The 11,270-nt window shown below is 36.8% G+C and overlaps 1 protein-coding gene across 6 annotated transcripts in view; it reads left to right on the forward strand.

Moving 5' to 3' along the window:
- Nucleotides 1-10,308, forward strand: part of RBMS3 (RNA binding motif single stranded interacting protein 3) — a 707,113-nt gene extending 696,805 nt beyond the window's left edge. For 3 of the 6 annotated variants that reach the window (XM_071429410.1, XM_071429414.1, XM_071429415.1), the window contains 3 exons: nt 226-353; nt 2,445-2,508; nt 4,183-10,308. In XM_071429410.1, the coding sequence (XP_071285511.1) occupies nt 226-353; nt 2,445-2,490 (174 nt within the window). In that variant the 3' untranslated portion in view covers nt 2,491-2,508; nt 4,183-10,308. Of the gene's footprint in view, nt 1-225; nt 358-2,444; nt 2,509-4,182 lie in introns of those variants that run through there. The other 3 variants (XM_071429413.1, XM_071429416.1, XM_071429411.1) reach the window with 2 other exon arrangements.
- The last annotated feature ends 962 nt before the right edge of the window (nt 10,309-11,270 follow it).

Consider the following 11,270-nt stretch of genomic DNA (forward strand, 5'->3'; position numbering starts at 1 on the left):
CCTGTGAGAGCAAAGTTCTGCTGGTAGGCTGAGAAATCTTCTTGTTGCTGAATTAGCTTTCTAAAACTGATGGAGTTTGTTGTGTTAGCATGTGGTTCTGCTACCTCAAACTCTCTTGATCTCTAGAGAAATGTGTGAAAGGTGAGCTGGTGCTGAGCTCTTTTACATAATTCACTGCCATGAGCAAAATTAGTAAGTTTTTCATGTTCTCATTTGATTCCCTAGGGTGTTGTTGCTGATACTTCTCCACAGACAGTAGCATCTTCATCACAGGAAGCCAGTGGTCAACAGCAACAGATGACAGTGGAAACATCCAGTGAACATGCGCCTGCATATTCTTACCAACAGTCTAAGTAAGTAGGCATAGGCTTTGGAGTCGGAAGGGTTTGCTTCTTGATTATAGCAGGCCAAATTTGACTCCCTCTTTCAGAAATATAAATTCTGAATAGCTTTGTTAAGTTCTGATGAATTCTGGATATATAGCACTGTAATTAGCAAAAGGTTTTGGCTGACGTTCTCAATTTGGCAAAATGTCCTTGAGCTCCTGCCCACAGTGATATGCTCTCTAACTGTCTGCTGCTTTTCTGGACTCAGAAGGATCTCAACAACTGTGTTAACAATCATCATGCTGGGCTAAAGCAGCATCTGGCATCAGAGGTTAAAAAGGGCTTAAATTTTGCAGTGGTGAAAATATTGGCACAGCGCACACTGGCACATGTAAAGCTTTCTTCCTGAAAGTGTAGTTAATGAAGCAGTGTAAATTACCCCAAGTTGGTATTTGTGATTGTGCAAAACTGCCATGCAGATACGGAGTAGGCAGAACCTGGAAATGGAAGAAGAGGGATAAGAAGGAAGTGGGTAGAAGCACTGTTCAGTCTGTCTCCATTCTTCTGCTCCCTTTGTTTACTTCTCATGGAATACCTTGGAAAGTTCAAACTTTATAAACTGACAGCTGTATTTAGAACTTCTAAAGAGTCCCTTCATCTTCAGAATAATCTCTTCAAACACAACTTCTCTTTGCTACAATAAAAATCTTTACAAAGGGAAGGTTTCATATTGACAGGATACTCACTGGGACTGATAAATGTTGGTCAGATTCTAGGAGGAAGCACAAATCCAGTCTTTCATTAATACATGTATATTGAACACCAGCATCACTTTGAAAATAGAATTATACATGTTTTATCTTGGGGAAGAAAGTAGAGAAATAGCCAGACAAGAAATATGATAGATATGTCAGTCAATGCATCATGACTCTGTACTTACAGAGGCATCAGATGTGAGCTGGTAGAGAAAAGATTAGAATTATAACAATTTGTCAATTGCTTTACTTCATTTTTGACCTCTGGAAGTGAAAGATGCATTTGTTTGTCTACCATGAGTATCAAATGGTTTCAGATTTATGTGGTTTTGACCACAATAAAAGAGAAGACTATTTATATCATGCCTATATCTGTATGTACATGTTGCAAAAACAATCAATCACAAGCTACCCAATTGGAGACACAGACTATGTATGCTTATCCTTTCTTGCTGCCAGTCTCTCTAGCACCTATAAATAAATGATTGCAAAATACTTACAGCATATAAAAGGCAAAGAGAGAAATATGTGTCTCTACCATCCTGTTGACTTGTTTTAATGAGTATGTTCTGTAGCACTTGGACCTGACGATTTTTGTGTCTCAGTTCCCTTTCTCTTACATCTCAAAGAAAAAGGACTTAGGTCTAGAAGCCCTCATAACGTAGCTGTGAGCTGCAGATTCTGGCATTTTTCCAGCATAGGAGAAAACTACATTGCAATTCTTTATTGAAATGGATGCTGTGTTTCTTGCTCATGTGGTGAATTCCCTGAAAATGAGATCCCTCATCTTTCCTTGTCAGCTACAGCCTTTTTGCAGCGATGAATATACTTGTAATGGCACTGGCATTTATATTCAGAGGACTTTCTTTCTTTTTTAATCAGACAGGCAGATCCACCACAGATTTTTTTTATTGTGCTTATTTCAGTATTTTTTTTAGTCTGAAATTGGCCCTCTATTTATAACTGCCAGTTGCAGGCAGAAATGCAGTGTGGGAAGCTGTAGAAACAAACGAAAATATACACAATCTCTGTCTTTAAAAATTAACTTCTGACGAAATATTCCAGTAACCCTTAATATAAAACCAAGTGAATTTTTTTTTATAATTAAAATATTATTTTATTACTCTGCTTTTCAAAGGGCACATTTATTAATAACAAACATCATGCCAGATACAAAATGGTGATTGTCAACGTGAGATATAAGAAAGTAATTAACATGACTGGATAATGATTTTGGCAGATATAGGCAAAGGAACAGGCAGACTATATAAAATTATTTCATGGGAGCTGATCAGTCAGGAGAAAAGTTATAATGGTATATTTCCTTACATTTATTTTCTTTGCAACAATCATGAAATTGCAGGCAACGAAGGAGAGAAAATGTACTAAGAATGAACTGGGTGGTATAAGGACTCTGTACTCTCTTTGTAAGTAAAAATAAACCATGAAACTTGGAATTTAAGTTCCACTTTCTAATCAGCATACGTGTTCTTTTATTTAATATGCTGAATGCTATACTTGAGGATCCCACCCACAGAGTTCAGAAATGGTAACTTCATGGCAAAAACCTGGCTACATATTGTGTAGACAAAAAAAAGCCCTTGATTCTGAGCAGAGGAATCTAATTTATGAGGAAATCACCTTAATTATTTTAGACCCTACTCCCCTTTTTCCTTGTAAATATTTAATTTTGCACATAAAAGCATGAAGACTATGAAGTGGAGATCAGTGGAGATCAATGGATATCCTTGCCCCCAAAAAGTATATTCTCTTACCTCCAAGCAAAACTCTGCTGGACAACATACTCTGATTTTAAATGTGGAAAGGATTATGTTTTTCTGGAGCCTTTTGTAGGCAAACAATGCCAGGTTAGATTAGAAGGCATGTGCTGTGTTGGTGATATTGGACTTTTGCACCTATGGCAGCCATTTGACCCAAAGGGGCAGTAAAATCTCAGGAGGTGAGCTTCCAACTTGAGTAGTCCTACCAGAAATTATGCATAGAAAACCTGAAGACAATAGTTAATTGTTGCATTCCACATAAATCTGTTCTTAACTTCCAAAATATTAATTTTCAGGTGTCATGCAATGAAAAAGCCCTTTGGCAAAATTAATATTTAAAATTAGAGTTCTGTGTTTACACTCCCAGACAAAAAGTTCTGTGGCAAATGTTAGGTCATCAACATTCTTCAAATTTAACTCTTAATTTTAAAATTTATTTTAAACTCAGCAAGGCAAATGCATTAATGTTTGCAAAAGGAAAGGTGCTGGACTTTCTTGTATTGAACTTTGGTCAGGAAAGGATTTTTTCCATGTAAGCTTTAAAGACTCTGGGAAAAGTAACAGCTGACCCTTACAGATAGCCCTAGACACAGAATAGAATTTTTATGTAGTTTTTGGGTCTCTCTTAAAGATCTCATACAGTCTTTTTCAAATAAGCTAGATGTAAGTAACATGAACCATCAAAAACGCAAAATGAGAGGTATCTTCTGGAGGAAAAAGATTGATAATTTTCCTTATTCTCTCCACTAAATTAAGAAAGATATTACACTATATGATAAAAAAATATATATTTTTTAATTAATATTGCTTTGAAGGTTTCTGCTAAGTTAGCCTTAACTGGCTCATTAAGCAGACTGCTCCACAGTGTAATTGTTCTTGCCATCAGAAAATGTGTTCTTTCTAGCAAATTGGTTGTATTGTTTTATTGTAATTTTTATCTTTCATTTTATTATTAATACCCAAAATAAATAGTGGCACTTATTATTATGAAAATATTTACCTTCTTTCTGAATTACCTGTGAAAGATTTACACAGTGTTAAGCCATATATTCATCTCATTTCAGTGTAGTTAGACTGCCTATTAATGCCTAGCATTCAAAGAGTAAATTCATCTGCTTAGGATGTGTTAATGTCCCCAAAGTAGGAGTTCCCTATTTTTGCCTGACTATTTTCAGCTTAGTGGTGTTTTCATATTTAAACAGCTGTAAAGTTAGTTTAGCTTGGATAACTTTTAAAGGGAATTGGGTGGAAAAAAAGGAGATGAGGCTATTTCAAAGTTGTTTTGACTTAATGACCACTTTAACTCAATTGTTTTTACAGACAATAAACAGGACTGAAGAATGTCGGTCTGAAATCTTTGCCTTGAATGGAGAAACTTCACTGAACAAGAAGTTGGCTTCCAGTTTGCACAGGCGTCAAATGAATGCTTTTTTTTTTCTACCTTTCCCAACGAAAACAAAACAGTGTTTTTATGTGCTGTGCAAATGGTTCCGTCATGTAGTCTGACAATTTTATTTTTGCTATTTTTTTTTTTCAACTAAAGGAAAAACCCAGAGGAAAAATGCTGGGTTGACATTTCATCTGGACGAACATTTGAATTCAGAATTTACCTGGAGGTGTAGCTAGATTTTTTTTTTTAAGCAGAAAAACTGATGATGTCAAGAGGGAGCAAGTTGCGATGAAAACCAATTGTCTTCCTCAAAAATTAAGCTACTCTTTTTCTCTCATTTTCTTTTTCTTCTTGTTTTAATCTAGAGTATTTTTTGGTTTTTTGGTTTTTGGTTTTTTTTAAAAGAAACGTTTAGGTAAGGTTTATCTTGAATCTTAATTGCCTTAATTTTAAGGACGTCAAAGGCTCTCAAGGCAAGCTGTCAACGTCTTGTTAGAAAACCCGAGAATGAATTGAAACTGCTCACACCGGTGCTGGTGCAGAAGTTTAATAGACTGAGTTTTTGGGGTGAACAAAAAATAAACTGTACAGTTTAAAAGAAAATGATTTTCTTCTTTTGAAGAAAAGTTGATGATAAAAGGAACTGTGGCAACTGAAAGGATTGGAAAAATGCTGGGACTTTTATGAACTTTGTCTTAAGTGTTGACAGAAAAAAAAATCTAGAAGGCTAAAGCATTTTACAGTAAAGTTATTGAATTGAGAAAAAAACTTGCTGCATTATAGAGAATGCAGGGTTTTTTTCTTGCAGAATGCAGATTTTTTTATTTACGAAGCGTGATCGCTAGCAAAAGCATTAGTGCTTTTTATCTGCAGTCTTTTTTATGAGCTTTAAGAAGTTTTTAGTCCGCTTTGCTTGTCACATTGCAAAAACCTAGCTTAAGAGCATTAAAAAAACTTAAGTAGATAGGAGCTTATGGTCAAAAAAAGTGCAAAAAAAGCAATAGATAGAAGAAATTGTTGACAATTTCTGTAGTCTTTCCTAGTTGTGAACAAATGCAGCCTATGGATGGCCTATTTTATACCAAAGATGAAGTGACACCCTAACGCAGTCCAGAAGATAGAGGGTTTTTTTCTTTTTTTTAATCTTTATTTGACCTACATGGCCGGACCAGTTCTTACTTTCTTGTTTGTTTAAACTATCTTCCACTGGTGTTTTACATACTGCATATGTTTGTAGTGGAAATTTCAGAATAGTTGGTATCAGAAGCTGTCCAGGTTTTTGATGATGTGCTTTGGAGAACATTCCAAAGCAAGGGGGATTGGGCTACCAACTAATCTGTTCAGGCAGGCTTTAATTTTGGGGAGTTTTTCTCTTTAATTACCTGATCTTTGGTATTTCTACTGAAACAACAGTCTTCCTTCTGAATTCTAACATACCGATTCATTTCTTCACCTCAGTCTTTGTCATCGTCCAGCATGCATAGCCACCTTAATTGTGCATTTATTTCTCAGTGTTGCATTTGAGTTGCCAGGTAGATATAAGAGAAAGCAAACTTGATATCTGTTCTCATTTTAGCTTTCCCATACAAGCAGAAATTTAGAAAATTATGTCGTATTGTCATGCAGGCAGGAAGTTAAAAATTGTTCTTCTCTGCTATGATTTCTGTTGTCTTAATATGTTGGCTGACAATCACTAATTAGTATGATCAGGCAAAAAAAAAAATTAAATTTAATCCACCAAAACCTGTTTTAGGAATGACAGTTATTTTCCATATATAAATCTTGATTACGGCCCTTACTTCTTCCAAACAGACAAATGAAAAAGGTGAGAAGGAAGTCAAAAGATGATTTTTTTCCTTAAGGAGGCAGAAGTGAAGCAGCATTTCCATATATACATACATACACACATATCTATGTGTAAATATTAAACCAAACATTTTTAAACTTTCCTCCATCCAGAAGAGAGGGGAAGGCTCATCACATTTACTGTGGTGGATTAGAGACAGGGTATCCATTAAAAATAAGGAAAATGAAAACATATGTATTGGATCAATCTGATTCAGCTGCCCAATCTTAAAAAGAGGTCTGTGTTTCCCTAACCTGACTTTTTTGGGAAAAAGAACACAATTATTTTTTTAAATTGATAAAGCAAGATCGTATTTTTTAACATAATGGGAGGGGGGAGGGGGTTTCCCAAGTAAATGCTGCTAGGTATGCAACACAGAAAAGAGAGAAATGGGAGTTCACATGGTTCTTCACCATAGGAAGAGGGCCTGATTTTCAGAAGTGATAAAACTTCTGCTTCCTCCAAAGTAGTTGTTGGTATTCAACACTTCTGAAAACCAGATGATGCCAAAGTAAAAGAACAACATCATCCACAACGTGTTTTTAATTCAGAAACAAACCCCAAACCTCTCTTTTTGTTTCATGTGCTATCTCATTACTTGTTGCTTTTTGAGAGGGGCACTTGAATTTTGTCCTTGGATAAAGGTTCCCTCTTTCTTTAGAGGGCATATGAGGGAAAAAATCAATCTAGCCTTATTTTCTTCCTTTCTACACATACTCTCTTTCTGTCTCTCTCTGAATTATTTGTACAAATGGAGATAACCCCAGGCACAAGTCAGTTAAATATGAAATAAAGACATTTGTTTCTGTGTTAGTTCTAATGTGACACACAAAAAGTCTCATTTACTATCAACAATGAGGCTACAAGGTAGCTACCATGTGGCTGATGAATATGCTGAGGTACCTTCTTGTTTCTATTCAGAGCTCTGCTGCTTTATTTATACATTCAGAAACATTTTTCTTATTTTTTTCAGCAAAGTTAAACAATCTCAGTGTTTTTTATTAAGCTAGGCAGGCAACATGATATCACAGTGCCTGTCACTTTAAAGTGTTTCAAGTGCATTCTGTATTAGAATTGTTTCCTTTCTTTTCCATGCTATAATGTTCAATAGTGTTTGAAATCAAAAGAAACAAAGCAAAGATCTAGAGGAAGAAGAAGAGGAAAGAAAATGGACCCCTTAAATATAATTCATCATCTTACTGATCCCAAAAAAAACAGTGAACTGGTACTTGAAATCTATGAATTGTAAACACTGTGAGCCTTGATTATAAACAGTCATAGATCATAAGGTAAGAAAAAAGCTTATTTGGAACTTACAAAATGCTCAGAAAGTCGTAACTCATTTCTAAAAGTTAAAAATGAGATAAAAGTGAACAGTGAAATAGCAGCACACTTGCTGCATGGGTGTTGTCACTTGGTGGCCTCTGAAACCTTAAACTGGTTTTCTTTATGTTTGTTCTGGCTAATATGGTTTTTTGAAGGTTTATAGTTATGCTCTGTTTAGTTTCTGGTTTCCTTTTTTTTTTTTTTTTTTTGAAGACCTGAATTTGTAAAGTCAATATTTTTGTCTGTCTTGCCAAATTAGCTTTAAATATCAGGAGAGTTCCTGAAAGATTGCAGAAGCAACTCTAGATGTCTAAGGCAATGGTGCCTGGCCCAGAGGTCTAGAAGTAATATCAAATCCATAAACTGAACTGCGTACGTACTTTCCATCACACCTGAATTCTTGTAAATAATCAAATCTGGATGTTCAGGTTTGGTAATTTTTTTTTTTTACCTTTAAAGATAAATACAAAAGGGGTGTCAGAAAACTATGAATTATGGCTAGAAAATTCTGAATACCTGGGCTTGTCACTTAACATTGAGGGAAAAAAAAAAAAAGACACAGTGGAACTGAAGAGAGTGTTATATTTGCAGGTGCTGACCCAAGTGTAGATCAGGGCACTGAAAAAATCTCACTGTTCCCACTGAGATTGCAGAGGGACTCTTCTTCCTATCTGGCTCTACTGCTGGTTTTGTAAGCACTTTTCACCTGTGACAGTCAGGCCTCAAGTTGTGAATGTCCTCTTTTTGCCTTCTGGTGAAACAGACTCTTGAAATGTCCTTAGCCTGTGCTTACTTGTGTAGTTCTGTTTACCAAGAGACTGCCTTGGTTGTGTTGGTCAAGAAATCCACCGTAATGCAGAATGAGGCATATCTGAGAGCAATTGCATCACATTGTATCATCTTCTGCTATGGATGCATGCCCAAACCTGGAAGATAAAGGCTGGTCATTAGAGAAGTGAGGGCTTAAACTTTCAACGGGCAATTGGACTATAGCATTCGAATGGATTTTTACTCAAGTAAAAATCAAATGAAGGGTATTATTTATGTATGTATGTGTACCAAAACTCAGCAAATTTGAGGAAGCCTGCATTGTAATAAAGTTTATTTTTAATATGTCATAGTATTTGGATCTATATTATGTTGTTTATGGTACTGAAGATTGAGACTGATCCTAAGTGTTTAAAAAATTGCCATGCTTCATGGTTTTAAGCTTGATGGTGCTCCTCATGCCACTTCATTTTAATGCTGAGGTTGACATGAGCAAAACAGGTTTAGGCAGACTCACTTAACTCCACCTATAGCAAGAGTCATGCTAAAGAGTGATAATGTGCTTAAAGTAATGAATCAATCCATTTTTAGTGATGAGACCAAATGTGGTAGTTGAAGATAGTAATGTTTGATACACGCGTGGTCAACATTTCCTTTCAAAACTTTATTTAACATGAAATTGGTCTGGATATAAAAGAAGTGCCCTAGGGTAGGGGATTTTCCTGGTCTTTCTCGGTAACCCACATGAACCAAGAAAACAGTCACGGTGTGATGGAAATGCAAACCAGAAAACAACAAAACTGCTGACATTTGGTGCATTGGTCTTTTCTGTTCAATGACAATTGACTCTAGTAACGAGGACTCCTTTCATTTCTAATATGCATACCCACAGTCATGCACGCACACTTTCTCAGAAGGAGGGCTGAGTGAGCAGCAGAATTCTCCTCCCCTTCAGTGGAGCAGATTTCTAGAATCTCAGCAAGCAGCAAAGATGCAGAGTAAGGAGGGTTATTTTCCTCTCAAAAAGAGCACCAACTTTTTCTATCTTGCTCCTGTCACCCAAATAGGCTAGAGCTCTGTATTTACCCCAGAGATTTATTCACCTTTGTGCCTCAAAGCAGGCAGAAGAGACCCTTTCTTCTCCCCTTTATTAACATGCTCTTGGTTAAAATTGAACAAAAAATTATGAGAGTAAAGCTGTAAAAGAAATTAATCCCAGCACTGGTTCAGGTTTCCATGATAAGAAAAAATTCTTGAGTTTATTGAAGTTGTTCAGTTCAACTGTTAATTCCCCAACAGTGACAGCTGAGTTCTTTCACCTTAATAAAAATGTGTAATGAAGTGGAAAATGTCAGCCCTTGACAGGTTCACAAATCCATTTTTCCTTGTAGGTCCATAGCCTGCAAGGTGTAAGCACCTTCCAAGATCTGGATCTGTTGTCCTTAAAAGAGTACCTGCCCAACGTTAATTTTCTGCCTTTAAGTGTCTTTCTCTTGGATAATAATTTTATGAATTTGGTGAAATTTACAGTCAGTTATATTTTTAAAAGCCCAAAAATACAGCCTAAAGAAGAGAACATGATGTTTATGTAATTGAAGTATTATTAAATATGATGTATTCCAGAGTGGAAGAAAATTCTACTATCTTTTTGAGGCAAAACAATTTTATGTAAAACCAGGAAGTGTACAGAATTCATTTAGGAATTTTTAATTGTTTTCCTTTTTAAAGGAGAATGAATAGATTCTATCTGTAAGAAAAATCAAAGCAGCTTTGAAAGCAGATGAACTTCCTATCAAGAAAACATGCATCACAAAAATGGGTCAGAGGTTCTTTACAGCCCTTACAGACTTCACTGCAGCCAAAATGTAGAATACAGAACCTCTGTGATACATTTAAATTATGAATCTTATTTATATGGGCATCTGTGTGCTGATGTCTCAGAATGTCTCTGAAAGATCTGTACTGCTATGATTTTTTTTTATGTTTTCCATTTGTAACACAGTCCTAAATAGCTGCCATTTTCCCACTCCTGGGGCTTTCTGTAGATCAGTGGATGTTAGGTTTAAACTTCTGTTTTCTTTGATGAAGCTTTCAATAAAAAAATAAAGAAAGAAAAGAGCTGGGTGACTCTGTGTTCTTGTGGCACCTTTCTGGAGAGGCTTCCCAAGGCTGTGACTCTTGTGGCTGAGCACAGAGGGAGCAGAAAGGCTTTGCAGCAAAGTCTGCCTCCTCTGCACCTTCACCAAATGGAAGGGAGGAATCAGAGAGACAGGACAGCTCTGCTGCACAGCCACCCACATGCTAGGAGGTGAAATCCAGGAGGAAGTGTTTCTCCCACCAGGACTGAATGTACACTGCTGGTGGGTATCTGCTGTCCAGGCTCACAGCTGTGCACCTGCTAGAAGAACATTGCCTCTGCTTCTGAGGTTTATTTTAAACAGTGACTTCAGGGCAAAAGTTGCCACATGGAAGACAGAAAATCTTTATTTGTGGAATAAGTACAGCCTAAGCAGTGGTAGAGTGAGCCATACTTCATCTTGAAAGGAAAGTGGAAAGTAAATTGCCTCCTCAGCCATATCTCACAGGGAACAAGGTATTTGGTGCATTCCCCATGGCTGCTTCACTCAGCAGCTCTCTTGTTGCATGGGAATTTCTCCCCACCATGGAGAAATGCCCATGGGTAGGGGATTTTGGGAAAGTTTCTGTGGGAAAGGTGAGGATGGGGTGGAAGGGTCCAGCTCCAGTCTCGTCCCCAACTAAACAAAGTGGCTTTGTTCACAGGTTGGGAATCACTGAGTGCTCCTTTTTACCTGCCTGTCTCCTTCAGCCCTATACATGTTTTGTGGGATAGCCTGCACACTTTTTTTCACTTTGTTTTGCCCAATGGAATACACATCAATGAGCTTCTAATTCCCTTCAGCTTAATCAGGAAAGAAAAAAGAAATCCTTAGAAGAATAAGATGAGGAAGCAGGTGAGAGGTTTTTTTGCAAGTGCACCTGTACTGAAATGTGCATTACTGCTGGCCACGATGATGGTGAGAAAAGGAGGAAGGCAGGAGGCTGAAGCTGCAGCCTGCC

The sequence above is a fragment of the Agelaius tricolor genome, unplaced genomic scaffold, assembly GCF_023055355.1.
Source record: "Agelaius tricolor isolate 1412-34295 unplaced genomic scaffold, bAgeTri1.0.p SCAF_6, whole genome shotgun sequence".
Taxonomy (NCBI): domain Eukaryota; kingdom Metazoa; phylum Chordata; class Aves; order Passeriformes; family Icteridae; genus Agelaius; species Agelaius tricolor.